Here is a 26,639-nt window from a genome sequence, read left to right on the forward strand (position 1 = left end):
GAGCTCAGCTCCTGGCTGGCTGGCTGTGAGCAAGCAGAGCTGCCTCTCTCTGAGCAAGTCTTCTCATCCCACCTCATCATCATAACATGCTACTCTTGTTTCTCTCTGGAGCATGACCTGCTTCAGGCCTTGAGCTCTAATGCCAGTTTTCTTAAAATGTTCTTAGCTAAAATCTGGATGAATTTACTCAAACAGTTTCCAGAGCCCAGACAGACCTTATGTTCATGTTTCAGATGGCACTTCCTTGCCTGGAGGCCACAAATATAGCAGACCTAATTTCTCAGATCAGAGTAGTGCTAAGAAAAAAACCTTTTGGTGTTTTCCAGATGTTTCATAGTTGAAAGCTGAGCCAAATTTTAAGTCAGATGGCTGCAAAAACATGCACTGTGTCTTGCCATAACTATAAAGCAGCCACACTTCATTTTTCTGAAGACAAATCTGGATGATGCTTGTCTTTTCCCCTGCAATAATGATCATCTCAATTTTATCTGGGCAATTTGAAACACCATATGTGTTGTCCTAGACGATGTGACCTAATCTGTCAGCCAAAGACAAAACTGGCTTCTCAAGAGCGCCTTTTTTAATATTCATGGCCTTAGGAGATCTCTTTTCATTGAAGGTGATGCTGGTTAGGGCCTTGGTGTTTATAAAAAAATAAAGTTCTCAAACCCCACACAAAATTCTCTTTGTAGCTGATTATATTCCTCCTCTTGTTCTGTATCTTTATTATTCACCAAATACTTAGTTTATGCTTATGCTAAAAGTCAGCCACCTGGGTTGTTACAAGGTTTCCACTATACAAAGTTTGTCACAAAATAAGAAGAGATTTAACATCTCTATGACGGAACTGAAAAAGAACAAATATGGTGATAAGATCCCATCATTCTGCTGTGGGGTTTGAATAATCTTGATTTGTTTAGTTTATTATATTATGTTTCTCAGGTCATTTATCTTAGGACATTTATTGAATTAGTTGATGCTTTTGCAATGATCATCATTGAAGTATTTTTTATCATTGTTAATGTTCATTGTATGTGTACTTTGCCAGTTGTGTGGTGTAAAGATCTCCATGCTAGACTGCTTCTGGTGTTCTTTTCTCTGATGGACTGGTGCTAATATCTGCATGCAGCATTACAGCTTACAGTATAGCTATACCTGAATGGAACAATTTATATTGTCAGAGATCCCTGTAGAATATAAGGCTAGAAGTGTGCTGTGTTTTAAAAGAAATGTGGTATTCTGGAGCAAAGTTTGGTGGTCAGATATTAAATCATTGAAGTTCTGGCTGCAGAAAATGGAACCTTCAGTACCAATAGCTTGGACCTGCAAGCTAGTAATCCTGCAGTGAAGTATCTGGGCCCTGGAGATGAAACATTGCTGCATTACTTTCAAAGCCTGTGGAAGCTTGGTGCTGTGTAAGTACATGCTTTTTCTGCTGGAGCTGTGCCGAAGGTCCTGTCTCCTTCCAGTCAGCTAGCTGTAGTGCCCCAGCCACCTCCTAACACTCTTCAGCTCAAATAGGTCCCAAAGCTTAGGCAACATAAATAAAGGACCTCTGCAAATCCAGTTTGTCTGTGCTGAACTGTATCTGCTGGCATGGTGAGCTGCTCTGCCACCAGCTCAGAGGGTGGGTAACACAGCTTTTCTGGGCCCTTCACTGTGATTGTGTGTCACGATCTGCTTAGAGGAGCGGGATGTCATGATGGTTCGTTAACTGATCCCAAAAGTGTAAAAAGGCAAACAACAGGGGACCATCAGTTTAATCACAACAAATGCACTTTTATTTAGGTACCAACAGCAAATGCGATAGAGGGGGCAGAAAAAGGAAATAAAGATTAGAGAGAAAAGAGGGGAAGGGGAATATAGCTACCACCGTCAAGACAAGATCCTCAATGGTCCAGCCACATAGATTCACCGTCGTCTGTGGGGGTGCACCGAAGTCTTCCCAAAAAGTTACAGTTTATATAGTTTTAGCCAAAGCGAGGGGCATCTAGCCAGAAGGTGGGCAAGACTGATAGGCCATTGTGAAGAGCCCCTTGCTCCGTGAAGCAGGTGCAGGCATCCAGGGACAAGCCACCGCTTGTCACAACCTGTTCAAATGCAAAGTTCTGTAGCAGCACAGCGAGTGCACCTGCTGACAGTCACTTGGCAAGCGTCTTCGTTCACCTTGTCCAGGCCAGAACTCCTGTCAGGGGTCTTCAGGGTCCTTGCGACGGTTGTGAGGCAAATGAAGGAAACTTCGGACCGTCTCTCACATTGTGGGCTAGAGCAGACCTTCCCTACCCAGCACTCTGAATGTGTTTCTGCAGAAACAGATCCTGCTTTCTACTGCTGATTCCCGCAGGGAGAGGGGAGTAGAAACAACTGCCCCTTGGAGAAAGACCTCTTGACCTGGCTTCTGTCTGGAGCTCTGCTGAAGCTTGCCTACAGAGCACTCTGCTTGTTCCCGAGACCTCCCTACATGACACCCCTTGAGAGTCAATGGTGCTTGCATGGCAGCTTATAGGGTGTGCTAGTGGGGTGAGGAGGCAACACAGGAAGAAAATGAATGGCTGCAGTTGAAAAGGGAAGCAGCATGCTTGGAAAAGTAGGAGAAGGCAGTCTGTTTAGTTCAAGTCTTGGGGCAGAGGATTTTCTCCTGTTTCACACAAAAGTCTCCATTGCTCTTTGTGATTTGCTTTTCTGTAGTGAATCCCACCAACAGGTGAGAAAAGACTAAGAAGGAATCAAGCATAGTCTGGTATGATCTGCACAGTGGTGAAAGAGAAGACATTCAGCCCGGCTCTGCTGTCACATGGATATGAACATATCTTACTTCCTGTGTTCCTCTTTTCTGATTTCTTGGTACAGCTCCTCTGCTTCTCTTCATGTCCTTCTGCAGCCCAGGCAGCTGCTGGATCCACACCCACACAGGAGAGCAGATGCTCTTTTTCCAGTAAGACTGTGAAAGAGATTGAAAATAGTGGGAGCCCAGCATCCACAGGATGTGGACTGGAGAGGTTAGACTAATTTTATTTTTGTTGATCCTTTGGAAAACTTTTGTTTTTAAATGTCTCAAACTTCCCCTTGACACTGACTGTGACTAGGTAGCCTGGGAAGCTATGTGGGATTGACAGGCCATTGGGAAAAGTACCTAGGAGGATGTGAGATGCTTTCTAACATTTTCTACATCAGGCGTACAGTGTGCTTTGCAGGGAGGTTGACGTGGAGCCGTGCTGCAGCCCTGGGAGGTGGTGGTCCTAGAAACAGCATTCTGCCCTGAGTGCCTGCAGAACGAGTCTGACGAATGAATTTTGTACTGTACTCTACTTCAGGAAACAAGCAGTGTGCAGGTAAATCTCAAAGGGCAATTTAGTGGGGCAGGTTGCAATTACAGTTAGAGGCATGTGGTCAGGAGGAAAGTAGGGCAAAACATTATTTAGAAGCCCTTATGACATTTTCCATACTGTAATGCAAATACTCTGATCCCCTCATCGGGTGCCTTGGAAGCACCCACATTTTCTATCTAGTCCTGTTATCCGGTGCCTTGGAACCACCTTTTTTTACTAAACATTTGTTTTCCCTGTAAGTTTTCTCGGTACCTCCTCCTGCTCTTGCAAACCTTAAAGCCATAGTTGCTCAGCAGCTGCACTGTGTCTAAATGTCACTTGGTTTCACAAGCTGCATGCTGTGTTGTTTAAGCTGAGCTTTAGCAGTGCCCTGTAATGTGGAATCGTATCATCTTTGCCTCTCCACTGCTATGCTTGTCCTCTCGCAGGGCTTGAAAGGCCTCGAGGATGTGGCACTGGCCCAGGTATGTGGTGTGACTGTTGCGTGTGGCAGCGATGGAAGCGGGGGCTTGGGCAGCTCCATTGTCAGCCCAAGAGCCTTGCTCCAGTCAACAACCACAGCTTCAGTGGGAGATGGGCTCATCTCCATGGAGTGGGTGCCTAGATCCCGTGTGCCATGGGCTGCCACGGTGTATTCGCTGGCTGCCTGCCTTACGGGCACGACTATGGCAGTAGAGACACGAGTCCCACCGGGCAGCGGTGCAGGAGGGGAGGCCGGTGCGCCGTCCGCGTCCCAGCAGCCGTCTCTTGGGGCTGAGCCCGTGTCACCCGCTCCCCGCCACGGGGGCCCTGCCGCTCCGTCCCCGCTGCAGCTGCGGCGCCGAGCGCATCCCCGTCGGCCGCCGGCCCCGCTCCCTGCGCCGGCCAGGCCGGGAGGAGGAGGAGCAGGAGGAGGTGCGGAGCCCTCCGCCCCCTGCGGCGGAGCGGGCGAGGCGTTAGGACCCGGCGGCGGCGGCTGGGCGGTGCGGGGCCGGGGCCGGGGCCGGGGCCGGGGCCGGAGCCGGAGCCGGAGCCGGAGCCGGAGCCGGAGCGGTGAGGGGCGGGGGAGCCGCGCCGCCGCCTCCTCCTCTCCTCTTCTTCCTCCCGCAGCCGCTCCTGCCCGTCGAGGCAGCGCTCCCAGGCTCCCCCGGGGCGCTCGGCATGAGGAGAATCAGGGCTAATGCCATCGCCATCCTGACCGTCGCCTGGATCTTGGGCACTTTCTACTACTTATGGCAGGACAACAAGCCCCGCTCGGCGGCTGCCGGCAGGTCCGCCGGAGGCGGTAGCGGCGGCGCCCGGAGCGAGCAGAGGGCGGCCGGCAGGCTGGAGCTGCGCCGGGAGGAGAGGACCATCCCCCTCATCGTGAGTGAGCGGCGGCCGCCAGCATCCCGTCCAGCCGCGGCGGGGAGGATGCTCGGGGAGGGAGCCGCTGCGGCGGGCGCGGGGTACGCCGGCGGAGGGCTGCGCTTTGCCTTCGGGTTGCTTTCTGTTTATTTTAGCATTCGTGCTTGTCACCATGGCAGCCGCTACGATCGGGGAGCAGGGTGGGCACTCTCGGAGGAATAGAGTAATGCCGTGGGTAAAGTGTTGCCGAGTTGTCTGCGCCGCTCTCAGCCCGGGCTCTGCCCTTGGCCAGGGAAAAAGGCGGGTGAAACAGCTGGAAGGTTTTTAGTTCGCGTTCAGAAGGTGTTCACATACAGATATGTGTATGCACACACGCATGTATGTGATCAGAGTGCTTTCCCGTCAGGACCAGCTGAGAGCCATGACCTCTCACAAGCCCTTCCTCCGGCCAGCCGGGCTCCGAGCATCGGGCCGGGGGGTTGCGGGTGACTGTACAGCTGGTACCAACATCTGCCTCGGCCCCCTCCGCTTGGCTGCCAGGTGGGGGACCTGGGCCACTCGGGACTTTTGTCTCTTTTAAAGCAGAGGTAGCAGTCTGAGTCGGGCTCAGGCTAGAGTTTGGGCAGGGAGATGGCGGGAGCCCCCAGGGCTCCGTTCCTAACCCGAGGAGTGGTAGCAGTGTCCTGATGTGCTACTTCAGTTTTGTTGAAAGCCCCACATTCTGCCCTCCTTGGGTATCTGTGGGCTCAGTAGGGGGATAAAATTGAGCTCCTGACTTGAGGATGATGAGGATCTTCCTGCTCTGTCTGTGGCGTTGATTTGTCCTTCCTTCAGCCTGTTTAATAGCATCAATAAAGCTCTCCCAACTCTAGGCAATAGCTTCATAAAAAATAAATCAGCCCCTGGAGCAAGAAGTGGCCCAGCAATACCATTCCCAGCAGTGATCCAGCTGAAGCTGTTGGGGAACTGCACTGTGTGTCACTCTTTGGCTGCGAATCCATTTGTCAGCTGGTTACGCACACATGGAAGTGAACAAAAGCAGCAGCCCGGTCAGAGTCGAGCAGGGGCCAGACGCCAGGGCTGCCCGCCTCCCTCCTTGGCTGGCACTGGGATTTTTTGGCCTGTGTCTTGCTTTTTTTCACTTGTAAAGCGGGGATGGGAAACGTGTGTATAGGTGTTTGGGAAGCCCTGTGAATGTTTGGAAAATGCAGTCAGAGCAGTCCCAGCCCTCAGGCAGCAGGGTGGAAACTCTTCAGCTGAGCCCTTTGGCCATTGCTTGCAGCTGCTGAAACTCAAAAGTCAAGGCTGAGGCTCTTGGACAGAGCACTTCTGTTATTTGCTGCTCACTAGGGCTGGGGGCTGCCGGCAGTTCAGGCTGCTCTGCTTTGGACCCTCTGTGGAGCAGGACTGTGGAAATGACTATGGTGAGGAGTTCTGTGCGAGTGCTGCTTTTGCTGTAGCCCTTTGGGTGCACCGGGAAATGCTCTTAGGCTGGCCAGGGCTGAGTTGAACAGAGGATTTGGAGCACTCCTGCTTTTTTGATTCCACCTTAGTGGCAGAAGAAGACGCTCTTAGCTTCTGATTTCTTGTGTGAGCTTGAACATGCTGGTGTAGCAGTTTTATTTCTCTGTTCCCTTGCTTATCCCTTCTGGTTTTTTATAGCATTTACTTTGCTCCCTCTCAGAGGGCTTGTGAGGTTACATGAATCCGTATCATCTGCCAAGCACCTTAAAATCCTCATGAGGAGGATGCTGTGGTAGTGCCACATGTGATTATATTGCTGCTGTTTGTGGGGGGCAGTATGTGCTCGTGGCTAACCACAAAGCCTCTCCTTACAAGATACATCGCCGTGCAACAGCCACTACAAATCTGGTCCTGCTCTCAAAACCATGTAAATCATTCCAGCACTGCTCCATGTCTGAAATCCCTTAGCAGAGAAAAATTTGCATCTAAGTCCCTCTGTAACTCGGGTCCCAGGATGTGCCAGCCCTCCCAGTAGGGCTCTCAGTAGCAGCTGAGATGAAGGAGGACCCTCTCCTTATGCACCTGCTAGTGAGGCATGGTGGAAATTTCACATCCTGACCTGCCATGATGTGTTTGGATGGAGAAGGAAACAGGAAGGGTTTGTGGCGTTTGGGCTTTCCCTCATGCACGCAGGTTTCCCAAGGGTTTGGTGGGTTGCTGTGAGAGCAAGGTGGTAAAATTCAGTGTGTGTACTCATGTAACTATGCAGTGCTATGGCTGTGGGGAGTGTGTATGACGTGCACAATGAGCTGTCCCAGCCTTGGCCTCTGCCTGCGCTGCTGGGGCAGGAGCAGGGAAGAGACTGCATGTGGACACAGGGCAGGAGGGGTGGTGGATGTCTGGGGACAGCGCTGTCCCTCAGGGTGTGGCATCTAGCAGGGTCTGAGCTGCGGGTCTCGGGTCTCGTGGTCTGAGCCGGAGGACTGGTCAGGGCAGGGCAGTAGCTGTGCCGATGGTCCACAGAATGTGGCCGGCTTTGTTCCCCAGCACAGCCCACTACCCTCTCCCAGCCAGCACAGGAAATGTGCCAGTTCTATTGCCCACTGGAGAAAAAACAAATCTAGAGAAGCAGCTGTCCTTTGGCAGCACAGAGCCCTCATCCCCGAGTTCGTTCCCCTCAAAGTCAGATTATTTGACTTAATGTACGATGGCAGTCATGTATAAGGGGAGGCGTGCTTGTGCTCTGTGTGCTTCTCTATCCCTTGGCTTTCTGCAGAGCCACTGAGACAAGCTGCCCATTTTGATCCAGCTTCTGGTTTCCTCTGCTTTGCATGAGTGATGATGTTGGAGTTCAGGTTTGGGCTCATCTGCAAATAAGGATGACTCTTGACTTATGGGTCTCTGGAAAAATATTTTTTCAATTTTCTAAAATTGGCTGCTTTTCTGTCTGGGAAAAAGAAAAAATCTTTATTTTGGATGAGGGAGTCCAAGAGTTCTGCTCTTGCATCTATGCTATGACATTTCAAATCCTGGGCAAATGAAAGTGTATTGCATGGGTTTAAAAACTGAAGTGTTTTCTGGGCTCGTGTTTTTCTTCTTTATTCTCTCTTAATGTGAAGAATAAAAATCATCTCAGGTAAACACAGTAGTCAAATGCAAGTCTCAGCTTGAAACTGTTTTTTATTTGTTGACATCATATTTATTAGTGCAACTTTGAACTTAAACTCTGGATGTCAGATTCCTGGAGTCAGCAGGGAAATCTTTGAATATTTAAGCTGGGGCATGGAGCTATCAGAGATCAGTGTCCCAGAAACAGCTTGTGCATTAATAGTGATCCTACAGATATCTGCTTTATAGATAGAAATCTTGACATGTGGCATCTCTGCAATAGGCTCTTCACAAACAGGCTCTACAGATGCTTGAAATGAAAATTCAGATATTGGCAAATGGCAGGGCTCACTTGGTGACATGACGAGTTGTGTATGCTGCTCTCATGCATGCTTCTCCTTCCACTTACCACAGAGGCTATAAACACAAGTGAGTACCACACTCCTAGAAATGCATTTTTTCTCTGGAGCACAGCATAGTTTCATATCAATTAGAAGGAGCCCTAAGACCTCTGACAGTTAGCTTCTGTGTTTTTGGAAGATGAGCTTCCTCCCTGGACTCTTTTCTGTCTCTTCTAGGCAAAAGGTTGTTTCCTGTCTCCAGGAAATTTCCAAAGGCCAGAAGCTGCACTATGTGTCTTTAGAAGGGCTTTGGCATCATTCCTGCACTATGTGCAGTTGGTTAATTTTTCACCATGTGCTGCATATCTGCTTTAGTATGGCACTGATGAGCAGAGCCCAGGGCTCTGTTCTTCCCTGTCTAAAGACTGCAGCATGGGAAGCTCGCCCAGCACACTTGTGTCCCAGTGAAGAGAGCAAGGCCATTGCTGCAGCGTGGGCAAAGCTTGTTAGTGAGAGAGATAGTTGGTAGGCAGCTTTGAAAGAGATATTTTTCTTTTCTGTTGGCTGACTGTGAGCTGAGGGTGGGAGTATTTTCTCCTATTCCCTAGTCAAAAGCAGGATGTGAGGTTGCCCACAGGGTTCTCCAGCTTGCTGACTTCTCTGGGGTGGCAGGGAAGCAGCAACATGCTTGGGAGTAGGAGATAAAAGTATCATTTTTTAAATGCTCTGAATTGTGTTAGACTGATGCCCTGTTGCTCTTTGGAGCAGGTATGATGCCTCTTATCTTTGTCAATTGCTCGTTGGATTTTGGTATGCTGTCTCTTGTTTTCATCCTGCCAACTTTTGTGACCTGTGTACTTGCTCTGTGATCCCACTGGAGCTGGTTTGGCCGTGGAGAGGCCCTGCATTGTAATGCTGGCTCGGGTTGCCTGAGCTCAGCCCTCCTGTCTGCTCCCTACCTCTGTGCTCAGCCATGTAAAATGAACACTGGGGAGATGAGATCAAGGCATCCTTTTCCCTTGTAGCTAAGGGTTTCTAAATGCTCTGCAAACATCACTGAACTGTGTGTCACTTGCCTGTGGTGAGACAGCAAGCAGGAGACTCCACTGGGATGCTTGGCTCAGAACAGGTGGTGTGTGTAGGCAAAGAACAAGTTGGCGAGGAAAGATGTCAATTGTTTAATTCCCACATCTTGTTTGGCCAGAAAATAGGCAGTGGCTGGGCTTTACCTGCTTCTCTGAATTGCCAAACTGGTACATTTAGCCATGCTTGTATTTGCCCCAAGTAAGACCACCTTGATGCATGCTCTTCAGACCCTGGAACACCTAGTTAGCAGCACACTCTGCTGCTTTTGTTTTGTGTTGCCTTTGCCTCCTGGGTATCTGAACCCCACAGAGCAGGTGCTGGCTGATGTTCATCACGTGTTCATGAATGATTTTATTCTCATCCCTTCATAATTTCCTCTGTGTGCAGTTTTCAGATGATGCTCTTTTCCTCAAAACTGGGATAAGGTGCAACTTTCATGATTTGCTAAATGATATCATTTTTCAGGGACCTGTGTCCCATGAGGCTCCTGCATGTGTGAATCCCTGGAGGCAGGTCTTGTAGCCTCAGGCATGTAACTCCAGAAACTGAGGTGGATCCTAAATAAATAAAGAAACCAACAAACACAGCAAGAGGGGGATCAGCACTATTTCCTTCCATTGCATATTGTCAGGCTTATTTTCATGACCTGCTGGGCTATGGAGAGAAAAGGCCTAATTTTTAATGAGGTGCCATAGTTCATTTTAGCAGCTTCCTTACCATTTTACTCATAGCAATTGGTCCCTCTTGAGTCTCCTGCTTTTTGGGGCAAGGATCACACATTTGTTTCTGTATGTTTCTTTCTGCTCTTATGCTGAGTGTCCATGTTTGAGCTTGCATACATGTGGACAGAGCACAGGAGGCTCTGTGGTCTCCCCAGGGCTGTGATGCTGTCTGTAAGCCAGACCACCATGGCTGCAGCAGCAGCACACCTTGAGGCCAGGAAGGTATGGTGAGCAAACCAGTGAAGTTGCCATGTTCAACAGCTCACAAAATGCTCTTGTTTTCTTAAAACGTCTTCCTTTCAACTTAAAGGAAGAGTGGAGGAAACTTCATCTCTCTGTCCTACCATCCCGCAAAGCAGCTCTCCTCCCTGTGTCTCTGCAGATATCTGGGGTGTTGAAAATGACATGGAAAAGAAGCTGCCAGTTGCTGGGTTTGTCTGTGTTGTTCAGCCTGGCCCATTCCACTGCCAAAATCCAGCACCTGCCGGGCTCTTGCCAGCACCTGTATGGCCTCTGCTCTTCCCAGTTTGTATTAGGGTGGGGGACACAGCCCTTAATGCTCGGGGTTTTGTGACAGCCATTCGTGCTGGGGCCAGACCCTTGCAGCACTGATTTTTTTTTTTTTTTTTTTTTTTTTTTTTTTTTTTTTAATCTCTGTGGCATCTTTTTGGAGCCCATTTTGGAGCACTGAATACTGACTTGATTATTCCTGTTAGAAAAGCGTGCAGAGCACAAAGGCAATGAAACAAACAGAGGCAAATGTGCTGGGGATGAAGGACATGGGACAGCAGGGGACCCTGGCTCATGTGCATTGTCTCACTTCTGCAGGGGAAGCCCCAGGACAGAGCCCAGCAAAGTGGGATCTCTTGCTCTTCCTTGGCTCCCCATAGAATGCCAGCTGGTTGTTCCTATTCCATGTCACCTCAGTGCGAGTCCCAGGACCTTACTTTCTCTTTACTGTTTTGGTTGTGTATGCTGCTCTCATGTGCCACTCCAGCCCTATCTGCCAGCTCCTGCAGTAGGCTTGTGGGCTCTTTGGGGTTGTCCTGTCAGCTGGCACTGCTGGCACTGTGACTGGTGCAGAGGCCATGATCCACAACACATCCCATTAAGGTAAAGATTGAACCACAGTGGAGACCTGGGGAGTGGGAGTTGAGCTGCCTTATTGACTGAGGTGAACTCATCTTCCTTACAGGCTCTTCATATGCCTCTGTTTCCCCAAAGTCTAAAATGAAAATTTTATCTAGTTCACAGTGCTTTTGGGCAGCTTAGCTTGCAAGTTTTGTAAAGGGCTGGAGATGAGAGAGGTAACCTTAGCAAAACATGTGGTTGAATTCTCCCTTTGTATACCCTCTGAACAAGGAGCAGGATTAGCAGAAATGTAGAAGGTCATGGCCGATCTGCTGCAAGAGGAAGGTGTTGAAGGCACAGCATGGGCTGCTTCATGCACTGAACAATAGGATTTGTTAATAAAGGCTGTGTATTACCCACTGCTGTCTTTTGCTGTGTCTTTACAAGCACGTATTCTTGCAACTAATAAAAGTGATAAAGGACTGCAGGTGGATGGTCGGCTTCAGATTTCCATGTCCCAGTTGTGTTTGGGGCTGTGGAGGTAAGTAAAAAAAGAATATAGTGGTCTCTTGGGCCCTGTCTCTGCAGAGAAATTCCCCATGTTGTGATGTGCTTTGAGCACATATGGGTAATTTCTCAGTGTGGGTAGAGACAAGGTTTTTGATAAGCAGCTGCACGCTCCCTTTGGCGCTACTTTCTTTTGCCTCCTTCAGGGGCATCGTCCCTGCAGAGACCTGCCTCAGCTCCCTCTGCAGTGCCACTGCAGGTCTCACAGCGCTGTCAGTGTCCCTGTGCATCCCCAGGATGTGAATGAAGCTGGCACATGTGGCTGCCCCAGGGCTGGGAAGCTGTTTTGGCTCGTGAGATGATGCCTGGTTGGTCCTCTTGCCATGGTGAAGCTGGAGGGTTGACTTTGCAGTTCAGGCTTCAAGGCTGCCATGGTTGGGCTGGGGCAGTGCTCTAACATCTGACTGTTACGGCATGGTCACTGATGACATTCAGCTAAAGCTGCAGAAAATTATCTGCTTTAACCTCTTGTTTTCAATTCTCCCACTTCACAAATTTTTCATCTTGTAAGCTGTAATATGATCTTTTTGAGGAGGCTTTGTTTAACAGTAGCAGAGAGAGAAAGCACCTGTGCTGAAATCTGTATCAGACATTTTGTGGGCCTGTGAGGAAAAAAAGGACTCTTTTTCTTACCTTTATTGTTTTGGATAACTGCCCTGAAACAGCTAGGGCTTGGCTAGAAAAGTGCTTCTAACCAATGAAAGTGTTTTCAGAGGTTCTCTGGAAAAAATCTTTCTGCTGGACAAAATTGGAAAAATTATGTTTGCTTGCATGCTGAGTGTCCTGAACAAAGTATTTGGTGCCAGAGTGTCATGCCCAGTAATGCCATGCTGTAACTTTGTGCCTTTTGGTACTAACTATGCAGTAAAAAGTGTAATGAATAGGGAAGAGTGTAGTGAGTAAGGAAGAGGTGCAAAAGGCAGTGCAGCTCCTTGGGTAACTGGTCAGTTAGTCTCTGAGTACAGGAATCTGGATACAGTGGCAGTGCAAATGGGAGCCATCACATCCACACAATGAAATTGAAATAATTGTGTGCTTCCTATGTAGTTCCCTGTAGTCTTTTGAAATTGTAAAAAATAATGGTGAAGTATTGGAGTTAAAAACTGGGAATGGCGCAAGCACTCACTGCTAAGTCCTGGTGTGCGTGATCATGCTGTATTTCCCAGGTGCTGTAATATGCATGTCATTTTTGGTGGATTTTTTTTCTTTATACCTTTCAGTGAGATTTATTCAGATCTGGTTGTGTAATAGGAATTATCAGCCACCAGGCTGCTGATGGAGTAGGCTGTATTTGTCTCCCAACCTTCTGAAATGTCTCCATTTGGCTGAACTACCTGTTTTATGCCTAAAGATAGGGAACAGCCTCTCACAGTGACCTCTGAGGGGTTGGCAGGAGCATTAACAAACAGGCAGGGCCATAACCCTATTTCTGGCCTAGGGACGCTCAGTTGCCACATCTCTGTTGGTGCTTCACTTGCAGAGCTGGCTCCTCTGTCAGGGGCAGGCTGGGGTGAGCACAGGGGTGTTTCTCTCATTGCTCAGGTGCAGGGTGGTGTTTATACTGAGCTTGGGTTGGCAGCAGAAGGATGGACAGTCTGCAATGAGGTAACCATTCCAAAAATTCTCTTGGAACAAATCTGAATGAACTTGGTGTCTGTTTGTATCCTCCCTGTGTTTGGTTGTGCCGTGCCTTGGAATGCCACATTGCTGTGCCATGCCTGCTAGCTGAGTGGCCCCATTGGACATTTTGGGGCATTTCCAGTCTGTGCTGGGAAAACTGGACCACACTGGCTGGGCACCCAATAAGAAATTTTGGGAAGGGCTGGGAAATCAGCATTCCATCAGGACTAACTGTGAATCTGTCAGGCCAGGAAACGATGAGATGAGGTTAAGTGAGGTCTGGCCTTGGAGAAGCTGCCCAAGCACCTATCAAAAGCTGCCTTTGGCTGAATGTGATTTTAAGTGAGCAGTTGGACTGCTGGCTCAGGTCCTTGAACAGACATCCATCTCATGCTACATGTTAGGCGAGCTGTGAGGAGATGGTTAACAGTGAAAGCAAACACTCTCCTTACAGCACAGGATACAGATTGAGTCACATCTGGCAACAGGGAAAATCTGCTGATCTGCCTGCATCCTTACAGCATTATTAAAAATTATGCATTGTGAATTATTTACTCATTAATTTTCTTGGGCCCAAATCCTCACTTTCAGGAAAGACATGTTGGAGTTGAAAGGAAACATGGTGGGGTGATACAAATCATTGTGTGAGGCAGGGCTAATGTGAAATACAGGTTATGGCTGTATTCTTCTCTCTGCTGCTGTTCAGCTGTTAATTGCGCATCACGGCCCTGTGTGGTTGGTACCTTTGCTACCCCTTGTATCTGTGACTCAAAAGGGCTACCTGGGTGCTTCTGCCACCCCTATGGGTTTGGATGCATCAGTCATGGCATGGCAATGTCATGGCAATAGTGTTCTCTTGCCCACCGCCAGCATCCTTGGGGCAGTGGGAGTCCACTTGCACTGAGGAATTGGAGGGGACAGTGTTCTGTGAGGACCTTGTGAGAGACATTTGATGTGTGCAAAGCTGAGCCTTTTAAATCTTGATGCCCTAGTTAACAGGGATTTAGTCCTTCCAACCTGTCATAGTCCATCTCATTTTCCCCCCTCTTTCATTTTAGTTAGAGGATTAAAATTGTCGCATTGAGCTTAAAGGAGATTGGAATGCTCTGTATTCTCCTGCTTTTGCCCAATAGCTCCTAAGAGACATCATAAAGAATGGCCAAGAATGGATAAACAGGTATTAACACCACTGCAAGTGCTGAAGAAAAGGTGAGAAAACCCTCCCTCCCCTGTTGTGCCCGCGTTATTGCAGGGTCTGCGCAGGATGCTCACCACCTCCTGAGCTGTGGCAGCTGCCCCACACACCGGCATCAGTCTCTGCCTACAGATTGCCTGGAGACAGGAGCAGGGACTTCGGGCACTCCGCTGGGCAGGACCAGCAGCTGCAGGATGGGAGAGTGGTGATGGGAACTGGGTGTATGGAGGGATTCCCTTCTTATTCTTCTGTGCCTCTTGTAGCATAGGAGCTGTGTAAGGCTCCCCAGTTCACCCAGTGTGCAAGAGGAACTTGGTCCTGCCAGTGGGCTGCATGTTCAGAAACCCCAGAATGCAGTTCTGTGCAGTTCCTTCATCGTGGCTTCAGAAGATCTAAACTTTAAGTATCTTGACTTGTTTGGGGGGGGGGGGGGGGGGCAGGAGGGAGGGCTGTGGCTGGGTGGTGCTGTTGACCACGGAAGAATACTTAAAAGTGTTACAAGTAGAAATGCAGGGTGACCATTTGGATTCCCTAGTTCGTGTAGCAGTGAATCTAAGAATTTAGGAAATAATGCTGCACATGGTATTTATTAAATGTCCAGGAAATTGCTTAACTAAGTCTTGTGACAGATTCATAAAGACTAGGTAAATTTTGAGTCTCCACAGTACATCATCAATTTTCTTGTCCAGCTTCCTGTTAGTGCTTTTATAATTCTGCTAGAAATACACCTCCCACTGCTGCATTTAATTTCTTGGCCCTGGAGGAGCTTGAAGTGTGGTCTTCACCATTCTCTGTGGCAAGGACAGCCATGAAGAGTGTTGCCAGAAGGTTATTTTGAATCATTAGAGGCAATTTGTATCTTTGTGGTCTTGAGTAGGTGAGTTGAATTTGAATGGAAAAGATTTCCGTTGAGGTCAGAATTTGCTTTAAATTTTCTCTTCAATATTTTTCTTCCCAAGGTAAATTCCTATATCACTGTCCCATATCTGAAAGGGATAAATTTAGATGCATTTTGATCAATGCCTTTCAGCTGGGAGCCATATGAGTCAGATGCTGCTTATCCTGGGGTGGGCTCAGCATCTGTGCAATGCAGAGACCAGATTTGTAATGGGTTGCCAGGGGGGTGACTCCAGCCATTACCTGGAACTGCTTGGCAGGAGCTGGTAGAGGGTTGGCAGTGTGCTGAGGGTTCAGGTGCAAAAGGACAGACGTGGAGAGAAGCTATTCTCTATGAAAACTCCTTTTCCCTGCCCTAGACATAACTCTGAGTACCAGGGGAGTGCACAGCTCACAGCTGCATGTGTGTCTCTGTAGCAGGTTCTTCCGGTATGTGAGGGACATGTTTGGGGCCCTTCTGTGAAGAGAGAGTGCGATAGGGAGACCAGTTCAACAATTAAACCATTGGGGCTGCCACGAGCCTGCTTGGAGTTACCAGCTGCCTTGTCATCCTTTTTCAAGCAATTGGCATGCAAGAGTTGTGCGAGATCTCCCACTTGTCTTGCTCCTATCCCAGACCTCGCACAAGGCCTGTACTGCTGGGTGCTTCCTGTTTATCTGCAGATCTCTTTGGCTGTCCAGACTGCGGGCTCTTTTGTGCAAATGTGAACAGAAAAGACAGCTTCTGTCCTGGAGTTTATAGCCTCTGTACATGAATGAGATAAAGAGTTGGGGATAGGAGGCATTCTTTCCCCCATTCCCCTGGTGGAGGGCTGAGACTAAGCCTTGAGCTCTGCTGAAAGGAAGCAAAGTGTTATTCAGAACTGCTAACCTCTGGTTATTAACTCTGATGAAAATACCAGTGAAGCCAAGACAGCTTGGATATTAATTGTGTACCAACACATATGTGAGAGGAAGGATTGTGAGAGACTAGAGATAGTGCTGACGGCAATGTCGCCCCTGAGGAGTTGCAGCTGTACTAATTATCAAAGAGTAGGAACAGCCCTGCCCTTAATAGGGCACAGCTGTGTCCAATAAGGATGGGCCAGTAAGGATGGGTGTTATAGAAGAGTGGATTAGCTGAGCGAGTAGGGAGCGTGTTGGCTGTGCTGCTGCGAGGAGAAAGGGTCAGGCGGTCCTGCTAGGGACAGGCAGGAGTCAGTGCTGTGAGGAGCTGCCTGTGACACCTCACAGAGAGAAGGTATGGAAGTCTTACAGTAGTAAGATAAACTGATGGTTGGTCAACTGGTGCCAAGCACTGATGCTGACACACATATTCAATGAATTTGCTACTGGTTTCTAGTTATTATCCTAGAGACAATTAAAGCTCTGTCCTGTGGTAGCTCCTTGATTGTAAGTGGCTATCCCTCATTACATTTTGCATTGATAATACATTTGGAGCACCTCCCAACTCTTTGTAATTTCTGTGACTGGTGATGGGTTGGCCACCTAAAACCACTTTAGCATATATTGTATGCAACCTGAGTGGGCTGGGACACCTTGGGGGAAACAAATTTGGCTTGTGGCTGCAGGGAACATCTTGAGGAAATCCCCTCTCCCAGATTACCTCAGTCACCTCAAATGCCAACTTGGGTTTTGATGTGCATTTCTTTTTGCACGTTCATTTTGGGGGAAGAAGCAGCATTTGAGAATAAGCTGTGAGGACTTGAGAGAGGTTAGAAAAACTTCTAAGTGATGTGAAACTGTTAATCATTAAACCTGTTGCCATGTAACAATGTGACTTCTCATAATGATTAACTTCCTCACCAGGCTCTACTGGTGTAAATCTCAGGGTGTTTGCTGAGCTCTGGAAGCTGGACTTCAGCTTCTCCCACCACAGCCCAACTGCTGACTGGTATTGAAACGCTCCTTAACTGGCTAGGGTGATGAACAGCAGCGCTCCTTGGGGCTGATGGTGCTTCTTCATTCTCAATTCTGCTTTTGAAGACTTACATTCTCAACTTAATCAGGGTAAAGTGATGTTCCCCATGTTACGTTGTTTTCAATGCCAAATGACATCTTTAACCGTGTGCTTCAACCAATATTCCTTGTAATTTGCTCGTCTGAGTGGAAAATACACTGTAACACTTTTAATCGTTCTCTCTGCAGAAAAAAAGAGTTTTCATGAGGGGATATGTTCCTGGCATTTGCAGCATGCACTCGTTTATTTTCTTGCTACCCTGTTCTTTGTGCAGATGAATAAAAACAGTGCTGGATGCTGAAATGCTCATATGCATGGTCAGTGGCATGTGGCACAGGTTGTCACGGGCATTACCATCTGACTGGGCATGTGGCCTTTTCCCTGCAAGTTATTAATAGTCAAATGCAAGTACAGCAACATTGTCTACTTTTGTAGGAACAGAACTTTACAAGGGTGAATTTAGCAGGTTGTTCTCATTTTCCTTTAGATAGGAGTCTGAATGTCAGCCATCTGCTGCTGCCACTGCAGACCCAGCTTTGTGCTGAGAAGGGGTACTTGGCTAGTTCAGGCTCCAGCGGTCTGGTCAACATCAACTGGGAGATGAAAAGTTAAAAATGGATGGCCAGGCCTTTACCGCCGTTGTTTTGGCGAGTGATATTGGGTCATATTGCAAATAATTCTGGAATGCAGGCAGGGAAAACTTGGCAGTCTAAGTGTGGGGCCCCAGTGTACAGCCTGTACCTGGGCTGTATAACCCACTCTGTACAGCATGCTGGAGAGCCCCTCTCCTGATCAGAGGGGTGAGGAGTAATGTTTCTAGGTCAGCAGCAATATGCCACCTGGAGAAAGCTCCTAACAATCACAGGCAACTCAACATCCTTCAGTAAGTCTGTCCTGTTTGACACAGACTTGCTATTGCTTCTTGAGTATCTCCACATGGTGCTGTTGGGGTAGCGGGAGTGGGCCAGAATTGGATCTGCAGAACTGGTTTTTCAGAATGACTCTGCACTGTAAGCAGAAATGGGCTCTTTGGACTTACTTCAGGGGAAAAGATGGCCAAAATAGACCAAAAGTCTGATGATCTAAGAGAAATACCTTTGCTCCTGAAAAGGGCAAGTAAAAAAACCCCAGCTGTTTAGTAGTGCCATCCAGGCTCCCTGTAGCTGTGCTTCCAGAAGAACTACGTACAATTCTCCTGCCAGTTCAGTACCTCCAGTGTTACCAAAGAGGGTGTGAAAAACAACTGCATGGGAATGCCTTCGATGTTAGAGGGCAGCTCAGCTGTCTGTTCTCAGGACAGACAAGAAGTCTGGCAAGGAGGAAGGTATTTATACTGTGCTTTAGTTAAGTGTTGACCTGAAAGAACTTGTCACTGTGCATTTCTCAAAAGCATGTTTTAAAAAAACTCCATTAGCTTTAATGAAATTGACTTGGTACATTTCTGAGAGTGCAATGGTGTGATGACAATATTCCCCTTGATTTACTGAATTAGCTTATCTGAATTGGAGGAGTTTGGTGTTTCCTTGGGATGAGAAATAGGTATGAAGTGTGGAGTGCAAGAATTTTTGTCTTTATTGTGTTCTCCTAGTATAGAGAAAGTGTGTAAGCATTAAAATATATTTAAAACTATTTTAATACATTTTAAATATTTGAATGTTCACTGAAATATAGACTCTTAATAGTGCATTAAAATAACTGCAGCCTCCCTGCAGATGCTGAGTGCCTCCTGCAGAAATGGTGCCATGGCTCCTGGAGCTTCTGGCTTGCTTTGGGAGGTACAGAAACTGTCTGATAGCTCTTCCTTTCCCCTGTCCCCCCCATTAAATAGTTTGCCAATATAAAATGCAGTAAGCACAATGCTATGGTTTTAGTCTATATTGAGCCAGATGGGAACCAGTGTCTGGAACTAGCAGGAAAGATTATCTAAGCGTGCTGGGGTTACAGAGTTACAATGTGACTGGGCTGGAGCTGGTTGCTCTTTAAAGATATGTGGTTTGGGGGGAGAGGATCGCTGTAGAGGCCTGTCTGCTCCTTCAGAGGTAATTTAACAGCCTGTCTTCCATTCAAGCAAGGGAAATGCTGTCAGTGGATTTTTTCCTATTGCATTAAATGACCTGTCTGTACGTCATGGCCTAATTGTGTTACCCCAGAGAGCAGGGGATAGAGGATGATTTTCCTTGAAAGTTTTCTTTGCTGCATTGGAAATGGCCTGCTCCCATCTGATTCAGCTGCCAGGCAGCCAGATTTCTCTGTGCTGGTCAATAAACAGAAACTGCAGTTTTATGCACCAGAAGCTGGGATACTGGCTGCTATAGTTATGACTTAATTGCTAGTGTCAGATTAGTTAGAACTTGGATATTGCATCAAGATAAGGATCTATCTACTGGAGATGTACACATTGAAAATGAATCCATATATCTACATTAAACAGATTTGTAGTGGCATCTGTTCTGCCCAATGATTTTTACAGGAAAAACAGTCCACAGACAATAAGACTGAAACATTTCAATTGGTACTTTCAGTAATAAACATTTTTTGCATTGACAGGTCATGTGCACTTGACTCTTCAGAAATGTGGTAAGTGTTTAAGCATCTTCTTTTACAGATCAGGAGTCTGAAGGAGGCTCAGAAAGGTTAAAGTCTTGATTTACACTGATTGCTCAGGCTCCATTGACTTTCTCTTTGAATGTCTTTCCCGCTGGGCATTTAACTGACATCCCCTTCCTTAGAGCTTCAGTGCGTGTTTAAATAGTCGTGGCTCTTCTGCAGGGAAGGCAGGGGTAATAGGGAAAATTGAAGTGAATATACCCTGCTGATGCACAGTGCCAGCATGCTTTACCCCCTGAGGATGGTGCCTCTCCTCACTGGGTATCTGTAGTTGGCAGCACTGAGAGTGCTCAGGTCTCTGTTTGCAAGTGGGACATCTTGCAATGCTGCTAGGTGAAGGCCCTTGTAATAAGTGGCTCAAATGAGGCAGACAATAACAAATGTCCAGGAATGGTTCATTGGCTCCTGCCTGGCAGAGGGAAGAGTGTCACTGTGATTTGTGCTTACCTAGCTATGCAATTAAATTTTATCCTTGAACTTGGTTCCTGGTTCAGACAAAATCCCTCATGTGAAACACATGCCATTTGCACAGGATTCTTAAGTAGAATAATTCATCATAAGCATGGTCATCTTTCTCTTGTTATTGTGGCAGGGAATAGAGATCAGTCACATCCTCAGAAATTCCTCCGAAATGTGTCTGTTATTGTTTACTATTTCTATAGCCTTTCAATCCTTGATGTCTGCAGAAAGATGAGGTTCCTTATGATATTGCTGTGCTACCATTATTATGCTTTTAATTAGTTAATGAACTAGTGACTTTTGAGTTGAAAAGTGGGGGGAAAGAGGGGAAGCAAAAGCCAGGAGTTGAGGTAGTTCCACAAGGCTTGCTATGTGTTGATAAGCAAATGCTTAAAACTTGCATATTCAAAAATATCTAGCTCTGTGGGGATAAAGGGGGAAAATCACAGCATGCTGAAATTTTTAACAGCTGCCCTCTCCTAAAACATCTAAAGTTCTCTTCTCCCATACTGCCATTAGAAAGGAAGGGGTAGAGTGCAAGAAAATAATTTGCTTTGATAATTTAAAAATTAACAGCTTGGCTTGGGCTGCATCTTGCACCCTGCTTTTTCTCTCTGCCCTCCCTTGGGTGGCCAAGGCATGCCATTTTGGAAGCGTTCAAAGAAGAGAAAGTCCATTGTCTGTGCAAAGTTCAAGAATTATTAGGTTCTTCTATGTGAAACCTAGCTTCCAGCACCAGGGATTAATTGCTTACTTTCAGGTTTTGAAGGGTCTGTGTCTTTTGCAGAGAATAAAGCAAGAACATCTTGCAGGCTGCAAAGCACATCAGCCTTATTGAAATGTTTGCCAGGGGTGCAGCAGGGCCCTCCTCCTAAGCTAGGAACTATTGGACTACTGCAGAATTTATTTTGGTGTGTTTTTTAGCCAATAACCCCCATTAATCTCCTTGGGGAATTTTTCTTTTAGCTGGTTTGTCTCCTTTCTTCCTCTCCAGATGGATATCATGGTATTAACAGATGGCTAAGGAGAAATGTTTCCTTCCCTGACTAAAAAGGAAGTGAACGTATGGAAGCTGTCTCAGGCATGTTTTGAGCCCTCTTCTAACTTGGCAAAGACTTTGCCCTCAACCCTGGAGCCTTGAGGACCAGTGTGGCAGGCAGAGGCAGATGGGGAAGCCCACATATGAGGCTTACAGGGGGAATGGAGTGTGTTTTGAGGGGCCAGTGTTGTATCAGGTGGGCTCACTTGTGCTGTACTGGGCCAAATCCCACTCTGGCTCTCACAGTATGTCAAAGCTGGTATTTTCAGCTGCTTCTGTCCTTTAAGCATAATAGCTAGGTCAATGTGTTTAATGAAGACCTGCTCTTCAGTGGCTGCTTTGTGCTGCTGGAAGCAGCTAATTAAATAAAACACTGTGGGTTTTAGACTAGCAAGGTCTTTTGGGTGAAGGACTTGGGTAGATCTGGAAGTACATGTTTGATGAAGCTCTTTTGTGCTTTGCAGTTTTCCCTTTAAGCTGAGATGGAAAGGAAGTGTTAATCATTTCTCAAGGGTGCTGCAAGATATGACTGCAGTCTTGTGAACATCACTGATTGTGCCCTCCAAAAGATCTTTCTGGAACTACACAAATGGCAGAAGTGGTAGACAGCTGTGGTGGCTTGCTGAAAGAAGGGAGAATATTTGATTTGAGAGCCTGCAGGCAAGCTTCTCTTGCTCTGATTTTGCTCTGTAGGTTACGATGAGCAACTATGCCATTCCACCAGATTTTGCCAGGTGCTGGTAGGGACACTGCTTGGAAGGTTGTGAAATGCAGGAGAAACTACTCTTACCAAGACATCCCTCCATCTATCTGCAAATAATGCCTGTATTTCCCTGGGTACTGCCTCCCCTCTGGGCTGTGAGAGAGGCAGAAGCTGAGTCAGTACAGACCCATACCTGTGGGAGATGTGGGCCCTGCTACATCTAAGGACAGAGGTCATCTTCCAGTAGCTGGACTGAGAAGACACTGAGGGATATTAGTTGTATTTGGAAGGAGTGGGGGGGGGAACAGGAGAAGAAAAAGCCAGGTTTTCTCTACCAGAGGCTGGATGTGGTCCCTGAGGAAAACTATTTTTGCTCTGTTGCCATGATGTTTGTACTCAAGGTTAAAGCACTTGGGTGGAGGTGAAGACACAATTCTGGTAACGTTTTGCTTCAGGTGGGTTGACTGCAAAGAAAATTACTGTTGTTAGCCTGGTATTAACAGGAGGGTATGAGAGAGATGATGTCTGTTACTTGCCTGGTAACATGAAAGTGTGCAGTGAAGGGTAACATAAAGTCATTATTAACTAAAATAAATTGAGGGAATTCTTCCCCCCATCTTGATTAAAAACTTACTGCTTCACACAAGTTAACACAGTGCTCTGGGAAGAGATTGAAAGGATGAATGTGTGTAGGAAAACAGAGGGTGGGGATGGGTGTTCTAGATATGCTTTTCCCACTTGCTGCTTCCCTACAAAATTTATCAGTCATTTGGAAACTGGTTCTGGCAATATTGCTCTGTATGTTATAAGAGGAGGAGTCTGTTAAGAGCATATCTGATGGGTGAGGGAATAAGTGTAGGATCTTTCATCTGTTATGATGTTACCAGGTTAGAGATGGTTGTTTGCTGGGGCAGTTGCTGTACCCCCAGCTCCAGCTGAGCCCTGAGTGGAGGACAGGATGGAAAGCTGCCAGTTGGACAAGCAGCTCTCAGTTCAGCTCCAATGACAGCTGGAGCAGCCTTGCTGGGAATATCCTTGCAGTCTGAGCCACAGGCCTAGAAGGCTTTGTAACTTGGAGAAAATATTAACTTGTAGATAGAAAAGTCTGACAGCCTCTGACTCAGAGCATCTAAGTGATGTGGGATGGGAAGAGCTTGCAGGGGGCCTGGCAGGATGGATAAAGAAAACTAATTTGGAGGGGAAGTACATTGCAAGTAGCAAAATAGGACCAACTTTGTTTTCTTTTGCTTTTCCCCCTGGCTCTAGACTGCAGAGAACAGCAGCTATTTAACATCCCTGTAGATCTTCCTCACTTTCAGATGAGGAAGAAAAGGAGCAATATTTTTTTTAGGAAGCCAAAGATATGGCTACATCCACAGTTTCTGAACTGAGTTGTATGGGAGATTTGTGCATGTTATTTGTGTCTTTATATATTGAAAGCCTTGAGGTTCTTATTGCAGAGGTTTTTTTCAGTACAGAAGATTTTTATCATCTTTTTACTCATTTTCCTGTTTTGTTCAAAGTACTAATTCAACTACAGTTTTTCCTGCTCTTTGAGTGGTACAAACAAAATACTGGCAAGCAATTTGGATATCTGAGCAAAAGCACCAGAGATCAGAATGCCTCCCTGTATTTACTAAAAGAACTGACATACCTAAGAAGATGCCAAACCTGATCAGTTTGGCGGATGCACTTCCATCCCCATCAAGCAGAAGTTTGTCTTGAATACCTTTCATTTAAAAGCTCCAGAGGCATCCTGCAGAAATGGATGGTGGAGCAAGCAGCTCCAGGACCCAGCTGCCTTTCTTCCTCTCCAGCTTCTTTTGTCTTGGGCACTCGTAAGCAAGATTTGGGGCATCTAAGAGCTGAGGACAAGCCAGGTTACCCTCCTGTGTGAGGGTAAGCTTGCTCAAGATGGGATCATTCACAGAAATATCCTTTGATAAAGTCACCAGTGGCTTGCAGTGGGTAGACCCCTCTTTAGCTTGGAGGTGATCTCTAAGCCTTGCAGCAGAGGCCCCACCAGCCAAACCAATGAAACGCTTTCAACTCCATTGATTAGAACCACAATAAATGAGCATTTACTTGATTGCTATGAGAGTTGCAGTACCTCTGCCCATGAGATTTTAATGGGTTTCTTTTGTGTTCTCAAGTTAATCAGCCTCCTTGAGATGGGTATCTTTTCTCTTGGCACCTATCAGCGTGTCTTGGACCTGGCACTGTAGGATTTGAACGTTTGACACTGCTTAATGCAGAGATATAAATTGCTATTGCATTGCCTTCACCACGGTGTGTGGTCCATGTCAATTGTCTCTCTCAAAGGTAGCCATTTCTGAAGCAATCTTTCTCATATTACAATTTTGCCTTCAGTGGGGAAAATCACTTTTCTGCAATGAGAAACATGATTTCTTGCCTAATCTCTGACTAAAGATCAGTGAACCTTTGAAAGATACCTTTCTGCTGTCCTCTAATGAAATTATTCATTTTCTTGATCTGCACGGCTGACAGATATCTGTCAGTTCCAGGCCTTTAGTATTGCAGTACAAACCTATGCTGCCTGTGTTTAAGGAATGATTATTCATTTGCAGGAGCTGTACCAGGCAGTTACCCTCTGTGAACAGGCCTACAGACGTGGGTTGTGTGCAGTCCGAGTGCATCAGCAGGATAGGTGTGCAAAAATTGTTCCATTTTATGATGGACATACCTCACAAAGGTTTGATGGTGGGCGACAATTTTCTATCGTTTAACTTCACTGGTTTCTAATGAAGTGTGCTGCTAAACTCTTCTGCTCCACTAGCTTGGGACATTGGTTGCTGAAGTGCCAGCTTTCCAAAATTACCCAAATGTACCAAGTGTTTGACTCTTTAAAAATTACAAAAGAAATCTTCTGGCAAAAGAATATATATCTTTCTGCTTCTGGAAGGATTCTCCTGTGGGTAGCCTTGATTCTGAACATGACTACAGTTAGTTGTATTTGAGGAGCAAATAGGTGTCAGTCAACATTTTTTGTCTTTTTCACATGTTTGGAGTAGTCTGTAAATGGTATGCTGAAATGGTATGCTGAAAAACAAGCTGTTGTCCAAGCTGTGTGTTGATACGGCAGGCCTGGAAAGCAGTCTTAGGATAATTGTTTTAAGGCTTCTGTAGATCACTACCAGACCCTGAAGTAAACTCTAGCACTGAAGGAAAAGTTGTCTTTAGGATATTTGTGCTGGTCTTGTAAGCTGCTTTTGGCTGAGCTCTTTGAAGAAGAAGCTGAAAGTGGATGCTCCTAAGAATCTGATGCATGTTCTGAGAAAAGTTAATCACAAGAGCTCCCCAAGAGGTGAGAAGTGCAGTGATGTGGTGCTGATCAGTGTGGGTAGGAAGCAACACCATGCTGGGTGCAGGCGTCAGAACAGCTTTGGTGAATGAGGTGGGCAGAGCCCTGCAGTCACAGCGGGGCTGAGGCAGGAGCTGAGCATCTCCTCTCTGCCACATCCACAGCACTCTGTGAGGTTTCCTTCTCGCATAACTGGGAGCTGGCTCTGTGTGCACCGGATAAGGACTTGCCTTTAAAAAAAACAAAAGCAACAAAGCAAGCTAAAAAGTACTGTGGTATTGCTATGGTAACAAACATCTAGAAATGCAGGCAGATCTCTGTATTAACTGTAGGCTTGGGCTTTATAGCCTGTGCCCTGGTGGTTGCATATGCAATCAGAGACAGAAATGTGCTGTAAAGGGAAACTACAGCAGGTTTATGATACCTTGGGGTCTTTTCAAATATGAGACCTACTGCTCCTTCTGCTTGAGACAGGCTAGGAGCAGTTGCAGGCTGTTGGTGTGTGTCTGTCACTGCCTGTTCTCTACCCATCCAGGCAATGAGAGATGAGCAGCCAAATGCATTCTGGAGCACTGTAATATCCTGCAGTTTGAGTTTAAGAGTAGCTTGGGTCTTTCATCAGACATTTGGAGGGCTTAGACTAGTTGAAGGAAACTGGAATAATTTGCTGCTTCCAGCAGCACATTCAATGGCAGGCCTGGGAAAAGGCAAAGGGAGTTCAGCTTCTTTCCTGGTGTGGTGCTTATTTGTGTGTGCAGTGGTTCTGGGTTTTGCTGTGTTTTCATTCTTATTTTCCATTTTTCTACTGTTTTGGGCAGTGTTAAAATCCTACAAGAGGGCAGGTACCAGTAGCAGAGCACACTGAGTTTCTGGCAGAGATGGAGCAGGTCCTTCCACAGCATGCCTATGGCATGGGGTTTCTTGGTAGCTTGGATAGCCATTTTCCTCTCCACCAGCATCCACTAGAAAATACTGCAGGACTGGGCAATAGATAAGAAGGAGGAGGGAAGGAACTTCCAGAATGGCAATTACAGAGGAGTAGGGGATTCTGCTATAATTATAGAGGCTGATGTTAGAAGAGGAAAAGACCTGTCCTGAGAAGGCCTGGCTTTGAAGAGGAGAAAAAAAACCTCAAAATGACAAAGATGATGAGGGAACTGGACCATCTATCTTGCGAGGAAACACTGTGAGAGCTGGGCCTGCGTAGCCTCTAGAAGAGATGACTGAGAGGGGACCTTTTCAGTCTTGCAGGGAGAGTGTCAGAGGGTGGAGCCAGGCTCTGCTCCATGGTTCTGAGCAATAGGACAAGAGGCAATAGGCAGA

General features: G+C 46.9%; 1 protein-coding gene across 1 annotated transcript in view; it reads left to right on the forward strand.

Moving 5' to 3' along the window:
- The first annotated feature begins 4,336 nt into the window (after window positions 1–4,336).
- The window catches only part of GALNT16 (polypeptide N-acetylgalactosaminyltransferase 16), a 77,523-nt gene continuing 55,220 nt past the window's right edge, over window positions 4,337–26,639 (forward strand). The window contains exon 1 of the mRNA XM_068193213.1: window positions 4,337–4,673. Coding sequence (XP_068049314.1) covers window positions 4,470–4,673 — 204 coding nt within the window. The 5' untranslated portion in view covers window positions 4,337–4,469. The remainder of the gene's footprint in view (window positions 4,674–26,639) is intronic.

Source organism: Anomalospiza imberbis, chromosome 6 (genome assembly GCF_031753505.1).
Source record: "Anomalospiza imberbis isolate Cuckoo-Finch-1a 21T00152 chromosome 6, ASM3175350v1, whole genome shotgun sequence".
Lineage (NCBI taxonomy): Eukaryota > Metazoa > Chordata > Aves > Passeriformes > Viduidae > Anomalospiza > Anomalospiza imberbis.